General features: G+C 56.9%; 1 protein-coding gene across 2 annotated transcripts in view; it reads left to right on the forward strand.

The window, feature by feature from the left end:
- The window catches only part of KCNH6 (potassium voltage-gated channel subfamily H member 6), a 33,717-nt gene that overhangs the window by 13,338 nt on the left and 4,745 nt on the right, over positions 1–15,634 (forward strand). The window contains exons 4-11 of one of the 2 annotated variants that reach the window (XM_074891875.1): positions 1,654–1,763; positions 3,593–3,905; positions 5,450–5,661; positions 10,124–10,552; positions 11,337–11,736; positions 12,027–12,226; positions 14,154–14,406; positions 14,875–15,068. In XM_074891875.1, coding sequence (XP_074747976.1) covers positions 1,654–1,763; positions 3,593–3,905; positions 5,450–5,661; positions 10,124–10,552; positions 11,337–11,736; positions 12,027–12,226; positions 14,154–14,406; positions 14,875–15,068 — 2,111 coding nt within the window. The remainder of the gene's footprint in view (positions 1–1,653; positions 1,764–3,592; positions 3,906–5,449; positions 5,662–10,123; positions 10,553–11,336; positions 11,737–12,026; positions 12,227–14,153; positions 14,407–14,874; positions 15,069–15,634) is intronic. The other variant, XM_074891876.1, reaches the window with a different exon arrangement.

A 15,634-nucleotide genomic window follows, 5' to 3' on the forward strand; every position in this document is an offset into this window, starting at 1 on the left:
CTGTGTGTGGTGATGGGTTTTATACATCCTCAGGCCAGACATACGCACACGGGACTTATGGACATATGCGTGTGAATGTATATATAACCTGTGCATGTGTTCTTATATCTATGAAGTGATGAGATTTATATTTTTGTTGTATTGCTTCAGTACCACTTAGCCTCTATGCATGGACTGCTGAGGAAATCCTAAATTCAGCACCGGTGTTGCTTTGCAGCCCCCTCAGCTCTCAGTACATCTCGACGTACGATGCATCCGTACCTTATCCCACCCCGAGATGTACCTTTGGCTGCGGAAGGCACCCAAATTAAAAGGGTACCTATTGCTTTCCTGCGCGTCGGCGATTGCGCTGCGCATCCCGAGGAGCGTCGCTCGGGTTTCCCACTCCAGCACCGGGGAGCGCGGAAGGGCCAGAGCTGCTGGCACCAGCCCAGATCGGTCTCTCGTGCACGGGTTTTCTGACTCAGTCTTTAATTACACGGCTGCAGGCGGCTGCGTTGCCGGTCCCTGGCTCACTGGTGAGCAGGGAAAGTCGGCTGCTTCGCTTCTTCCAGCTGCAAAGCTGCTCTGGGCAGTGGGGATGGGGTGAGCAGAGGGAGCCTGCGCGGGTGCCCCCATCAGTGGGGGCATTTTTGGGGAGCTGGGCAGGTCAGGAGCCTGCCTGAGTGGCTCGGTGGTGTGTCAGGGCTCGGTGAGGGAAGCAAATCCTGCCAGAACCAAACAGCTCCTCAGTGTGCTGCTTTCTCCCAGAGGACAATGCCTTTGCGGAGCTTGTGTCGCGTTCCACGCACCCCAGGATTTAGGCCACTTTTAGTCCAGTTAGAGAGTGCAACTAGTGCTGCCGGGGGCCAGCTGGACCCCAGGGCTGACCCTGGCCCCAAGGCAGTAGGACATGAGCCTGGCTGCTCACACTGACCCTGTAGTAGCAGGCGGCTGCGGTCTCCAGGGACCAGCTCTAGAAGAGGATGAGTGACTTTGTACTGGATGTCACAGCCAGGAGCATTGGGTCCTGTTGTGGGCACCGCGGTTCGTCTCCACGTCCCTTCCCCTCCTGAACCGCTTTCACAACTCCTTGCAGCCCTGACTGCCCTTGCTCCAGTCCCAGTCTCTGGTGAGGTGGCCTCCTGGTCCCCTGTGATGGCAGCAAGGGACCCCCCCCTCTTTGATCTAGCATCCCTCACCTAAAATCCAGAACAAGTCCAGGAACAAAATTGCTAGAACTACTTTCTTTAATGCCTTGGTAATTTACCATCTCTTCTGTGTGCTTTCTTTTCCCCCCAAGTCCCACGAAGGAGATTGAGAAGCTCGATTTCCTTCAGGTCTAAATCCCTTAAGTGGCTTTAACCTCTTTAATTGGCTTAGGGATGATCTGCACCTTTCCCATCTTGCATCCGCCGTTGTAGGGACTCCCCTCCAGCCCAGCAGTGCTTTCTGCCAGTTCAGGGTCTGCCTTGAGCACGTGGTGATGTGATGGCATGGGAATAGCAAGTGTGTTGGAGGAGGAAGGGCCACACAGCATGTACGTCCCCCATAGTCGCCCAAAATTCTCCATAGCCTCTTCCCCTGCTACCGCCCTGCCCTGTCTTGCTCCAGCCGTCACGTGCAGCTAGGTTACATCTGTCTCTCTTGTGTTTTGTTTTTCTTTTTAACAAGGTCAAGGTAGGAGGTTGAAGTTTAGTCTCCCGTCCCTGCGGCGACTCAAAATCCAGCGGAAATCTCTGCCCACCAGTGAGTTTGATGGAGTAGCCATTGACTATGGAAAGGTAACCGTAGCCTTTGTCTGATATAAGCCCATGCCTCAGGCCAGGTCCCAGCGCTCTTCCTCCGCTCTCCCCATCCTGCTCTCCCTCGGCTGCTGTGGCTCGGGCCGTATCCGGCGGTAGGGGCTCTGGTACTGGGTCAGTGCTGAGCACTGGCCCCGGCAAGGGCTGGCGGTGAGCGGCGGTGCTTTGGTGGCGTGGGATAGAGCTAGGCAGCGCTGCTCTGCGGGGCCAGCCCGGCGTGGCACATGCCGTGGCTTGCGGGGGGAGTGGGAGATGTGCTGAGCTGGCGGGCACCGCTGCTGAAGCTGGGAGGAAGGTCTGGCTCCGTAGTGCAAGTTGTCCGGGATGGTGGAGCTCCAAGGAGTTGTCCCCACCTTAAGGAGGGGACGTGCTGGTGATGGCAGGAGACTGGAGCAGGTCTGATCTGAGTAGGGACTGGCAGGGACTTGCAGGCAAACCTCAAAAGGGCATATTTTCCCACATTCTCCTGGCAGGGGCCAGGCAGCGCAGGCAGCTCTGGCTTCTCAGTCCTCCAGCAAAAGCTGGAGGGTGATGCTGTCATTGCTGACACAATGAGACTGAAAAAATGTTGGTGGGACCTCTTTAGAGATTGCTGTTCTTGGTGGCTTCTTGACTGTCAGAAGTGCTCAAGATACCTGTGGGCATGTTGTTTTATGAAATGCTGCAGCTCGAGGCACAGGGCTGTGGGCAGGAGGCTTTTGCTCTGCTAACACATCCCCAGGCGCCAGGCTCTCGCTGTGCTGGGTGTATCAAGACAGCCTGGATAAAGCTGCTTCCCAAAATTACAGATGTGATGAGGTGAAAAGTGCCTGTCTTCTCAGACGTTGTGCTTATGGCAAGTTGAAGACGTGTAGCATTATCAGATGCTCTGAGTATGTTGCTCCTACGGACACCAGCGCTGCTAAAGGCTCTGGGTAGCCCCAGGTTGAAGCTGCATGTGCGCTGCAGTGTTTCACGTGTGCATACATGGAAGATGTGCATTGAGGACAACCTGATGATCCACTGCTTTAGTGGAGCTTGGTCAAGTGGGAGCAGCCCAGCAGATGCAGGGGCAGCCAGCAGCCAGACCCTCCATGCACCCTAAGACCTGCAAAAAGGTCCTTAGGGATGGTGAGAAGTGCCACAGTCCCTCCCGTAAGTACGACTGGAATGGGCGTAGACCCACAGGTTTCTGCTCCAGAAGGTGTTTGCTTTGTGTATCCCATTGCAGAAGTCATTAAAGGCTGGAAAGTCTTTAGGTCTCCAGGGAAAAAGGTTTAGCAATGGCTCAGGGTTGCTGTAGGAGAAGGAGCACATATGGCTGAATTTGCAAGCCCAGCAGCTCCTCCAGTGCTTCCTGGTGCAGAGCACATCCTCCCCCATAGACACCAGCACAGACCCAGGGCACCAACCCTCGGTGGTGGCCTGAGCTCTTGCAGCAGGCAAGGGAAGGGGAGGCCCAGCGGTGGACGTAGGGCCACCTCAGAAAAGTGCACAGCAAAGCAGGTACTTCAGGCAAGCCTATTCCTAGGGTCTCCTCTTCTCTTCTTGCTCTGGCCTGCTTCCCAGCTGCGCAGCATCGCCTTGCAAACCACCCCACGGCCACCCAGCCTCTGGTAGGAGCTGGTGGGAGGTAGGAGCTGCCAAGTCCCTGAGGACTCGGTCGCCCCACCACAAAGCAGGTCCTGGTCCCAGTTGGAGGTGACCTCAGGAACCGCAGCGCTTCCCAGCCCTCTGCCCCTCCTCTTACCTCCCCCAGCTCCCCCTCCTTCCTCCCCAGCACGCGAGGACTCCTTCTAATAAAACGCTTTCTCCTGGCTGTCTTAAAGCCTGGTGGTGACTCCCTGATTTTGAGGGACTTGAAGACATCGCCCAAGGAGAACTGTATGCAGTCAGAGACCGAATCCCTCCTGGAAAAGGAGCGGAGGCCGAACCTGGAGGCCGACCCCACCCTACAACACTCGTCCCCGAAACAAGAGCCTCCCTTGCTGGGCCCACGAGGGTCGTACTCTGCGTGGGGTTTCTTTCGGTCTCGCCCTGGGGGCAGCTTCCACAGCCTCCGCAGGGTCTCCTCCTTGGACAACTTTGAGGCTGCGAGGTCTGAGTTCCAGAGAAAATTCAGGGAAAGGAGGGCAAACTCAGGTAGGGGAAAAACCCCGGAGTTGTCGGTCCTACTGCGGGAGCCACGGTCCTGGGCGATGGTCCCGGCACATCTTGGGGGGGGAGGTCTCTTACCCTGCATTGCTTTTCCCTCCTCAAAGTGGAGATAAGCTGGGGTCTTATCCCCAAAACCCACTGGTCTCCACATGATTCCCTGAATCGGCAGGTCCTGCTCTTTGGGTAGAGCCATCCATGGTGTTGTGCGTGAGATGTGAGACTACGTGAGGTTGTGTTTGGCTGCCCCACACGAGGGGCATCCCGATGCCGTCCCACTTTCCTGGGAGGGAGGGAAGGGGTCTGCAGGCATGTGCAATGTGAGCTGTGTCCATGCGTTGCAGGTGCATGAGACACTGGCCAGGCCACTCTGTAGGGCTGGAGGAAACATACCTCCACCACGGTGTCCATGTCCAGACCTTGTTCCTGTGAGATAGATGATGACAAATAAGATGGAGGTCAGGCAAGAGAAGCCTCAGTAATTGGAGATGGGCAGAGATCAGTCTGTGGTGTCTGGCTTGAGAAAATAGGGTGGGGGATCATGATCCTCAAATAGTCACAGGTTATGGCCCCTCGGGAGGGGACACAATATAGAGGAAGGGAAGGGGGTTGAGTGGGGAGGAGAAGGGTGACAGCAGGATGGCTGGTGCTAACTGGGCCCCTTCACAATGTCTTCAGACACCTCCTGCCCATGACACCTCTTGGGTCAATGTCAGAATGCAAGGGATAGAACTGAAAATATAATGCTGCCCTGCCCGAAGGAGATAGAGGGGTTGGGACACACTGGTTACAGTGCTTGGGGATGTTCCTTGGGGGTGTGGGTACATGCTCCCTCCATGACTACCCATTGCCACAAGCAAGACCATGAGCAGACCAACTCTGGGGCTTCTTCCCCGGTCCTGCACTGGGATCACCCAGAGAGGCAGGTCTCCAGGGAAAACTGCTGGTATCCAGCCCCACCACAGCTCTTCTTCAAGAGAAAGCTCTGACCTCCCTACCTGGAGCCTGGGGGTGGAGGATACATCTGGGTGGGGACATCATCCAGCTCCTGGCTCAGTTTGGTGGCCAAAAACCAAGGCAGCAGCTCAGGAGCTGTTGATCAGGTTGAAGCATGCAAGGGTGGAGGAGACCCACCTCCTCCTTCATCTGCTTCCATGCCAATTTTGGCATTCCTCCCTAGTGGGTCTCATTGGGGCTGGTCCCCAACCCACCATGGTTTTCAGGGGTAGCAAAGGATATTGGGTGCCTCTGCACTTTGGCAGCTGGTCTGAGCCCCCTGAAGGAGATTTAATGGTGAAAGATGGGTAATGTGTCTGAAAAGCAGCCCCCTCTCAGGCATCTCAGGTTGGGCATCCCGTGTCAGGAGCCACCCTGAAGAAGCCAAGCCTTTATGGCCAGACAGACATTGGTACCTTCTGGTGGCACCTTGGGGTGGTTCTCAGCTCCTGGATGGCCTGCACTGAGACCAGGGCTCCGCGGATTGGCTCCTGCTCATACCATCCTCCTCAACGTTCCTCTCCATCCTCTTTCAGAGGCTTCCCACGTCAAACCCAACCCCCCGAACTCCACCTCGGACTCAGACCTCATGAAATACCGGACCATCAGCCAGATCCCCCAGTTCACGCTCAACTTTGTGGAGTTCAACCTGGAGAAGCACCGCTCAGGCTCCACCACGGAGATCGAGATAATTGCTCCCCACAAGGTGATGGAGCGTACCCAGAATGTCACCGAGAAGGTCACACAGGTACGTGGGCTGCCCCCTGAGGCAGCGGTGGGGTGGCGGTGCTGCTGCTGGGGTACAGTAACAGCCATTCCTGTGGCTTTTGGAGGAGAGGAGCAGAGAGGGCAGTGATACCTGGAGATTCCATCCTAGGAAATGCCAGTATCCCTGTGTTTGATTTTTATTTCTTCCTCTGAATGGTTGAAATGCCCTTTTTTCTCCCCTGAATCAGTATTTCTGGTAATTTGTGGCCAGGGAAACACAGGCATTAGCTGCTCATGGGGTGATGGTGGCCTTGAAGAGCCCATGTTTGTGTGTGCGTGTGGCTTCAGTCATGGGGGAGGCTCTGGCCACCGTTTTCTGCCCCCCAACGCCGGGGATGGAGCCCCCAGAGCACCCTGGCCCCGAGGCGCTCGGGAAAGGACCCCACACCAGGAGCACGGGTGGCCATGCCGAGGGCCACAGGATCCCCTGGGAGACAGCAGGTGGCACTGCACTGTCACCAACACGGGTGGCACTGCCCTGTCACTGCAGGGGACACTTGTGGCAGTGCACTGTCACCGAAAGGGACACGTGTGGCACTGTACTGTCGCCGTAGGGGACACATGGATGTCAGTGTGTGAGAAAGGTGCTGCTGTATCCTGCAGTCCCGAGTAGGGAGCTCTCACCAGTGGGGAAACTGAGGCACGGGAGAACCACGATGCACAAAATACGTCTAAGGGCACCTCCCACCGTTGCCAGCAGCAGCAGAGGGCCAATTTAATGAAAATGCTGCCATCTGACCCCAAAAAGCCTCCAGCCTGGACAGTTTTCTCCATCAGAGCAGGGTGCTCTGCGGGATTTTCCTCCTGTCTCAGTGCTGGCAAAACTTTACCCTCACAGTCTCCGTGCATGCGGACGGGCTCCCCGCTCCCCGCAGCACGGGGCAGTTTTTAGGCTTGCTGTGCCCCTGGCTTGTCCCCTTCATCCCAAAGTCCACTTAGAGCCTCTAATCTGGGGGTGACCGCAGCAACTGGGGATCAGCCCCTGAACATCCCAGTGGGATGGCGAGCAGCCTCCATGCCCCCGTCCCCATCACAGGGGACACCCACAAACCAGGGACTGCTGCTGCCTGCTGGGGTGATGCAGGGTCATTAGCTAGCTGTGGGGTGACAGGATCAGAGCTGACGGGTGGTGGCTGCAGGGCCCTGTCGTGCAGCCATGCAGCACCCCCAAAGGTCGATCTTCCCTTTGCCTTAAATCTCCAGACAGGATGGGATGGGATGGGATGGGATGGGATGGGATGGGATGGGATGGGATGGGATGGGATGGGATGGGATGGGATAGCCCTCTCCTCCCTACTGCATCTCCCCATGGCCTCGGGGAACGCAGGCGTCCTGCCAGTCCTCACCCCGACGTTCCCCACGCCTCCCGTCAAGCCACAGCTCCCCGCTCCTGGCCGCTAAATAATTCACGGGTGAGGCAGAGACAGCGGCGAGACGCTGCTAACGGCATCTAAAAATACTGGCTGGCGAGCAGGGAGAGGCAGACGTAGGCTGGTCAGGGTGGTCTGGCCCCACAGTGAGCAGGCAGGGAGGGCAGGTCACAAGTGCAATGAATGTGCTGGGCTCAGCCTGCCAGGACTGTGGCTCCAGGACATGGCTGGAGGCACGTGGGGACACTGTGTGGTCGGTGCCACCAGGCTGGAGTCCTACCTTGCAGGGGCACCTCTCCCAGTTCTCCTGAACCGCCCCACAGGCAGTGGGTGGTGGTTGAGCTGGGCAGGAGGGTGCTGGAGACAGAGATGTGGGGGCTCAGTTGTGTCAGGATCTGTGCTGGGAGGGACACTGGGTCAGTGCCTACCTGCAGCCAGCACCATAGGCCTGATCCTGCCCAGTCCCTTTTGCTTGAGGGTCTCCTGGTGACCCTGGCATGGGCGCCCTCCCCAGCTTGGTGTCCCCCTCCTCATCCCCATCCCCAGCATGGGGGAGGAGGAAGGCACATGGCCGCTGGACCCCACGGGGCCCGAGCAATGGTCTGGGTTAGCCAGAGCCGTGGGAGCCTCCCCGCCTCCATCACCCACAGCCCACACGCACCCTGCTCCCTCCTCCCTCCCTCCTCCTCCTCCCGCCTGCGGCTGTCTCGCTCCCTTGCTTGCTGCCCGGCACGCAGCACCCCACTGCCAGCACCCCGCACCCCACTGCCAGCACCCTGCACCCCACACCATGAGCCTGCAGCTGCAGCTGAAGCCAGTAAGTGCGGGGAGAAGGGGAAGAGGGAAGGGGCACCCAGTGGGATCTCCACGGGGAGCAGCCAGCACTGCCACCAGCAGAGACTCCTGGGGCCACCCAAGGGTGCCACCCACAGCCCTCCCCATCCCCATGGGACAGAGAGAGACAAGGCTGCAGCTGCTTCCGTACTCTGCATTGGTTTGGATGCTCTTTTGGGGGTTCTCTTCCCTTTTCTGCCTCAAATCTTGGGAGTTGTGGATTTTTATTAATTCCTGCCTGGAAAACAACAGGGCTTGATCTGCTCCCGCAATAGCAGGAGCAGGGATGGGGGGCAAGGCAGGCATCCCAGTGTGGGGATCAGCATTTGGGGGCCCAAATTCAGGACTGGCCCTGCAAAGCTGCCTCTGGCCAAGCAGGAGAGGGGGATTTGGCTGCTGAGAGTGGGAGCATTGCTGGTTTTCCCAGACACAAGGCGTAGGAGCCTATCTCAGGTCTGCTGGGCACGTCTTAGCTTTGGGACCAAGCATTTTACCAGTGTTGCCTTGTTCCCTTCCCTGCCAGCCCCACAGGAGCTGGTCCCCAAGCCCAACCAGTGCCTCATTCCCCTCCGCAACGATTGTGTTTGGGTCATTTTTTCCAATCCCTCCCCTCTTCATCCGCCAGCGACGTCGGCAGTTCCTGCTGCCCCATTGGCGCTTTCGTCCCCACGGGGGCTCCAGCATTGATTAGGTTTGATTAATCCACACCGGGCTCCTGAATGCCCTTCGCAGCCACATGTCCCCCACCCGCCCGGCTGAGTGCATGCATGCCTGCATGGGCGATGCCACGGCCCCGGTGCTGCGTCCGCCGTGCCGGTCGCTGCCGGGACGTGCAGGGTTGGGGGCCCCCATGGTGGACACCCGGACTTCAAGGGTCAGCTGCCGCCTGGGGCGCCGGGCAAGCTGCAGGCAGGTAGGAGAAGGGGACACCCCCAGGGTGTTGGACCCACCAATGTCCTGGGGCTGCAGGACGTGGGAGCAGCTGTTCATGGTGGGACGGGGCTGGGGGGCTGGGTATGCTCTGGGTCGCAGCACCAGGAGCCCTTGGGAAGCCCTTGAACCCTTGAACAAGACGAGTGTCAGTGCAGGAAGGATCAGGCGCTTCTTCCAGATCTGTTGCCAGAGGCATGGTGGTGCCCAACACTGTGGCCTCAGGGCATGTGGAGCCTCCTCCCTCCTCTCCTTTGCAGCCCAGCAAAAAGCACCCTTTTAACTGGGGGCTGGGTGCCAGAAGAGAACATTGAAGTGCCCCTCGCCCTCCCTCGCAGGTGGCACTGGTGGCTGGCACCGCGAGGACACGAAGGGGACAACAGAGCAGCAGGGGCAGGGAGGAGGATCCGGCTGCCCCCAGCTCCAAAGAAGCCCCTTCATGCCACCATCTCACAGCACCCAAAGCAGACAGCCCCAGCCCTCCCAGTCCCCAGCTCCTTGCATCATGTCCCCAGGGTGGCTTCAGAGCCCATTGGGAGCTGGCATCAGTCCTGGAGGGGGGAGCTGGGACAGGCCTGGGATGTGTGGGGACTCACGGGTGCTATGGGACCACATCCCCATGAGGGCAGACAGACCTGGGGACACATGACAATATGGGAGGGTGCCTGCATGCATGGGGTGGTGTTTGCATGTTGGTTTGTATCCCTGCAGATGCTCTGATGGGAAATGGGTATTGCCTGAGGCCAGGCTTTGCTGTGGGTGGCCCAAGCTGTCCCCTTGGCTATGGAGGACGTCTGCGCCAGAGGGACATCAAGGGGAAGGTCCCTGCTGGGGCTGAGAAAGGCACCATGCAAGGCAAGCCTAATGTGTCACCACCTTTGGGGCCAAGACATGGCACAGCCGTGGGACTGCATGGCCAAGCTGCCCAGCCCCGTAGCCCTGCGCCAGGGACACCCAGCAGCTCCCAGGGTGGTGGCACAGAGCTGAGGGCAGAAGGAGGCACTTTCCTCTCTGCTGGCATGGGAAGGTCTGAACAGCATAAAGCAGGCAAACCACTGTGTCAAGGGTGCTCTGGCCATCAGAGACAGATGAGGAGCTGGGCAGACCTTGGTGTCAGCTATAGTGGGCATCTCACCTTGTGGCCTCCTGGACAAACACATACAAAGGCAACAAAGGTGAAAAGGGTGTAGGAAACCCATTGCATGCTCCTCACTGCCCTACCAGCATGTGGGAGCCCCTTACCTGGCTCCTGGCCTTATCCAACCTCTCTCCTGGTCTCCTGTCCTTCTCACACCCATCTCCTGACAGGTGCTGTCCCTGGGTGCTGATGTCCTTCCTGAGTACAAGCTGCAGGCGCCCCGCATCCACCGATGGACCATCCTGCACTATAGTCCCTTCAAGGCTGTGTGGGACTGGCTTATCCTTCTGCTGGTCATCTACACGGCTGTCTTCACCCCCTACTCAGCTGCCTTCCTGCTCAACGAGGAGCAGGTGGAGGAGAAGCACTGGGACTGCAGCTACTCCTGTGACCCACTCAACATCATTGACCTCATCGTGGACATCATGTTCATCGTGGACATTGTCATCAACTTCCGTACCACCTATGTCAACATCAACGACGAGGTGGTGAGCCACCCTGGCAAGATCGCCATCCACTACTTCAAGGGATGGTTCCTCATTGACATGGTCGCTGCCATTCCCTTTGACCTGCTCATCTATCGCTCCGGCTCTGATGAGGTACAGGCAGGGCCTGGATGTCCATCAGGATAGGAGGGGTCTCATGGATGGGTAGGGAGAGATGAATGGGAGAGAAAGAGGGATATGGATGGCTTGATGTAAGCAGTGGATGGCTAGATCTGCAAGAAGAGGGGTGGTTGGTCAGAGGGATGGACAAGGATGTCATCACAGGTTTTTATTAAGCAGCTGGGACCTGAGATTTTATTTAGTAGGATCAGACAGCCACACAGACCCCACTGTAAGTGCTAAGATGGAAAGTAAGTCTCATTGGACCCACTCCCCTTGCTGGGGCTGACCCAGCAGAGCAGGCTGGGAGCTTGGTTTAGGGACTGGCCCCACAGGCCAGAGAGGCCAAATTTGGGGTCGCATTGCCAGCCAGACTCAAAATGTTGGCAATGGGATGGCCCTGTGGTTACTGCGCTACCTGGAGGCCCCACCTCAGCTGAGAGCCTGTGGGGTGGTGTGAAAGGCAGCTGTTTTGGGAGCAACAGTTGGCGAGGTGAGGACCCATCAGGAAACATGGGGTTGGCCTTGGCTCCTCTCACTTGCTGACCTGTAATCCCAGAGCTTGTTGCCTTTATGGTCAGCAGAAGGGAACTGCCCTTTCTGTGGCATAATTCATGTAACCTATTTCAGATGTCACCTCCAGGACAAGGTGATTCATGCTCTAGAAATGCATTTTTATCCTTCATAGGGAGCACAGCTAGGCTGGAGACATGGACACATGCCTCTGGCTAGATTTATCCTTTGCTGGTCCCTGAGGTTTCTCACCTCTCCCCTGCAGACCACCACCCTCATTGGCCTCCTGAAGACCGCCCGGTTGCTGCGCCTGGTCCGCGTGGCCCGCAAGCTGGATCGTTACTCTGAGTATGGAGCAGCCGTGCTCTTCCTGCTCATGTGCACCTTCGCCCTCATCGCCCACTGGCTGGCCTGCATCTGGTACGCCATCGGCAATGTGGAGCGGCCCTACATGGAGCACAAGATCGGCTGGCTGGACAACCTGGGTGACCAGATCGGCAAGCGGTACAATGACAGCGACCTCTCCTCCGGCCCATCCATCAAGGATAAATACGTCACTGCCCTCTACTTCACCTTCAGCAGCCTCACCAGCGTGGGGTTCGGCAACGTCTCACCTAACACCAACTCTGAGAAGATCTTCTCCATCTGTGTCATGCTCATTGGCTGTGAGTGCTGGCGTGTGTCCTGCTGTCCCCATCCCTGCTTTGGAGGTTGGAGGGGCTGCTCTAGGGAGGAACGGGGAGAGCACATGGGATTTTAAGAAAGCACCTCCCTCCGCCTACACCTCTTCTGCACAAACAAATGGATGGAGTGATAGATAGAAATAGGGGTTTCAGAAACCCACTGGTTTCAGGTCCATGGTAGATATGGGGTTTGGCAATCTTCTGGTTCCAGGTCCGATGTAGTTGGACATGCATCTCCCCATGTCCTGCTGAGTCCTGCCCTCTCGTTGCAGCTCTGATGTACGCTAGCATCTTCGGCAACGTCTCTGCTATCATCCAGCGCCTGTACTCGGGCACGGCCCGCTATCACACACAGATGCTGCGGGTCAAGGAATTCATCCGCTTCCACCAGATCCCCAACCCCCTGCGCCAGCGCCTGGAGGAGTATTTCCAGCACGCCTGGTCCTACACCAATGGCATTGACATGAATGCGGTGAGTACAGGGCGCAGAGACCCCCACGTCCTCATGGTACCTTGTCCTGAATGACCCAGAATCTAGCTCTGGGTCCACCCAAACATTTCCACCCTTTTGACCAGGGTGGAGAGGAGGCACTAGAAGACATGGGAGGCTGGAAACAGAGTCTGTCTGCCCATCCGCCTCCTGCATCTCCCTTTCTCCTTCTCCCCCTCTGTCTGTCCATCCCTCCACATCTACCCAGAGGTTTTTTGGGGCCATGAGGACATTTCTTGGCCAGAGTGCAGGTTTGGTGCTGGCACACTGGTGAGGAGCTGAGACCCCATCGGCGCCAAACACTTTCAGGCTGGTGTCTGTTGGTGTCACAGAGCTGCGGAGCAGGTATCGATCCAGCTCCTCTCCACACTGCTGGTTGCTAAGCAAAGTGCATCCTGCTCTCGGCAGCAGGGAAAGGAGGACATTTAAATAAACCTCGATCCATTTTAATTAGAGCCCAGAGAGGCGGCTGTTTGTTAGCAAAGTGGGGATCAATAGCGGAGCCACACTGGAGAGGCACCGTGTCTCCAAGCCCGGCGGAGAGGCTTGTGCCGATGGCGCCGGGACACCGGAATGAGGAGGGGGCTCAACCTAGGAGTCCCGGGTGGGGGCCAGAGTGGCAGGACTCAGCTCACAGTCACAGGGTTCAGTGCATAAATGTGCTGGTTCAGCCAGCTGCAAGGCAGAGAGAGGAATGAGAAAGGACAAGGCAAGGAGAGAGATGGGACCTGGTACTCCCTGTCTCTTGGCCCTGGGCAAGTCGTTAGCCTGCGCATTCCCAGTTCATGTTCCCTTTTTTCCTAAGATTTGATCCTCCTCCATCCCTGAGCACCGTGAGGACACAGATTTGCATGAATTCAATCTCTCCATCTTCAGATGGTGCTGCCACATTAAACAACGGCAGCATTTGGGGGTTTGCTGCTGGGAGAGCTTCAGGCTAAACCTCTCCCATGGAGGAGACACCCTGGGCTGGACATCGGTGGCAATAACTAGAAGCAAAGCTGTGGCCCGCTACCAAGCACAGGTTTTCCTGGCTTAGTGCAAACCCAGGTCACAACTCCCCTGTGACGAGCTGAGCTTGTGGCTTGGACGTGCCACCGCTCACACCAATTCCTGCTGGATGCTGCTGAGATGCAACGCGATCTAATCAATCATCCCACAGCCCGATCAATTCGTCCACCCCTGATTTCCCAGTAGGGAAACTAAGGCACTGCTGCCAGCCTGTGAGATCATGATGGAGCCAGGAACGAGACGTGCTTACCAGCCCCAGCCTGGCTGTCCCAGATTTGGCCACCAGCGGGTTGTAAGCAGAGAGGAAAGCAAGGGGCACCCCAGGGCCATATGCTGCTCTCCAAAAAAAACTCAAACCCAGGTGGATTTTGTCCTGGCACCATGAGTCATTGATGGCAGTGGCTTTCTCTGTATTGTGAGTTTTACCTTGATTTCACCTTCAGATTTAGCTTTTGTTCAATATGAGGTATTTGCCACGGGTATATTTAGCTGTTGCTGCACACAACTGGCCCGTGCTGCTTCTTGGCATTCAGGCAGGTGCTGTTTAATTAGGACAGCACCTCGTTACCAGTTTGTGATCTCATTCAGCTAAGATTAGTGGGCGTAAAGATGAAAAGGGGGATATGCCACCAGTGGGTATAAATAGATTGATCTGGTTATTATTATTTATTGCTTGGGAGTGCTCCCATCCCCAGCCATGTGCAGTACAAGGCAGGGACAGGCAGGCAGGCATCCACCAAGGGAAGATCAGATGTCCCCAGCTTCGACTTTCTGGGCTCAGGGGCTCCCCATTTGGCCCCACCATGTCACGCTGGGTGTCGCACAGCCTCCCGGGGCTGCCACGGCGGTCTTTCCCAGGGATGGTGATGTAACAGCATCTCTCCCTCGATCTTTGCAGGTGCTGAAGGGCTTCCCTGACTGCCTGCAGGCAGACATCTGCCTCCACCTCAACCGCACGCTGCTCCAGAACTGCAAGGCTTTCCGAGGAGCCAGCAAAGGCTGCCTGCGTGCCCTGGCCATGAAGTTCAAGACGACTCATGCGCCGCCCGGAGACACCCTGGTGCACTACGGAGATGTCCTCACCACACTCTACTTCATCTCCCGGGGCTCCATTGAGATCCTCCGGGAAGACATTGTGGTGGCCATCTTAGGTGGAAAAGTCCTTCCTTCTGGGAGGGCGAGGGGTGATGGACAAGGGGCAAAGGGTGATGGGTGAAGGGTGATGGGCGATGAGCAGTGGACAAAGGGTGGCAGGTGAGGGGCGAAGGACATCTCCATGTCCTGGAGAAGGAAAGGCTGTTCCTCAACATCTGGCTGGTCACCACACCAGTGGACAGGGAGGAGAAGATCCCCAGTAGATGTCAGGGAGAGGGCACGAAGGAGTGAGGAGAGCCGGGCATGGCTCTGCAGTCCCCAGCCATCACTGATGACTACACTACCTTGGCTTGGTCTCCCCATCAGTGATGGCTTTCACAGTGTAATCCCCAGCATCCACAATCAGGGTCAAGATTGCTGGGCATCCCCTTGTCCATGAGCCCCAAAGCAAGGTCTGCTGGTCCAGTACCTCTGGAGATGGAGTGGGTGCCCACCTCACCCTAATGAGCTGTCTCTTGGCACAGGGAAGAACGACATCTTTGGGGAGCCCATCAGCCTCTACGCCCGCCCAGGGAAGTCCAATGCTGATGTGAGGGCCCTGACTTACTGTGACTTGCACAAGATCCAGCGGGAGGACCTGCTGGAGGTCCTGGACATGTACCCAGCCTTCTCTGACAACTTCTGGAGCAACTTAGAGATCACCTTCAACCTGCGAGATGTGAGTGCCAGGGCTGTCCTGGGGAGGGATGTGGTCAATGCTTTAAATTTGGTGATTGTGGCAGCTGAAGCAAGGATGTCAACAGGTGCTCCTCACTCAGTTTGGTGTGGATTGGCCAACAGCCATGTTTCCCAAGGCACTCTCCATGGAGTTATGGTTTCTCCCACAGCCCAGCAGACATGTGCATACTGCACGTTCCCGAGCTTATCAGAAAAGTTGTCCCCACAAGCTGTGTCAGTAGTACTCTGCTCTGTAGTACCTGTAAATCATCTCTAGGACTGCTGCAGCCTGGGCAAGTGGGTCACACACATGTTTTGAGGCTGCTCAAGTAAGAAATATTCTCATGCTTCACTGAGTTGGGTAGCAGCTTCCTCTGAAAATTCCTTTTTAAATAATCAGGTTTGAAATCCATGAAAGGCTTGGAGCATTTTGTCATTGCTGTTTGACTTTTACACTTCATGACTGGACTTTGTCCTTTCCTGACATTTTTTTCAGAGACACTTGCCTGGTAAGATAGAAAAGAAAGTCAAATTCCCTATATGTCCTGTCCCACCCCAGGATGTCCT

Source organism: Strix uralensis, chromosome 22, assembly GCF_047716275.1.
Source record: "Strix uralensis isolate ZFMK-TIS-50842 chromosome 22, bStrUra1, whole genome shotgun sequence".
In the NCBI taxonomy this organism is placed as follows: Eukaryota; Metazoa; Chordata; class Aves; order Strigiformes; family Strigidae; genus Strix; species Strix uralensis.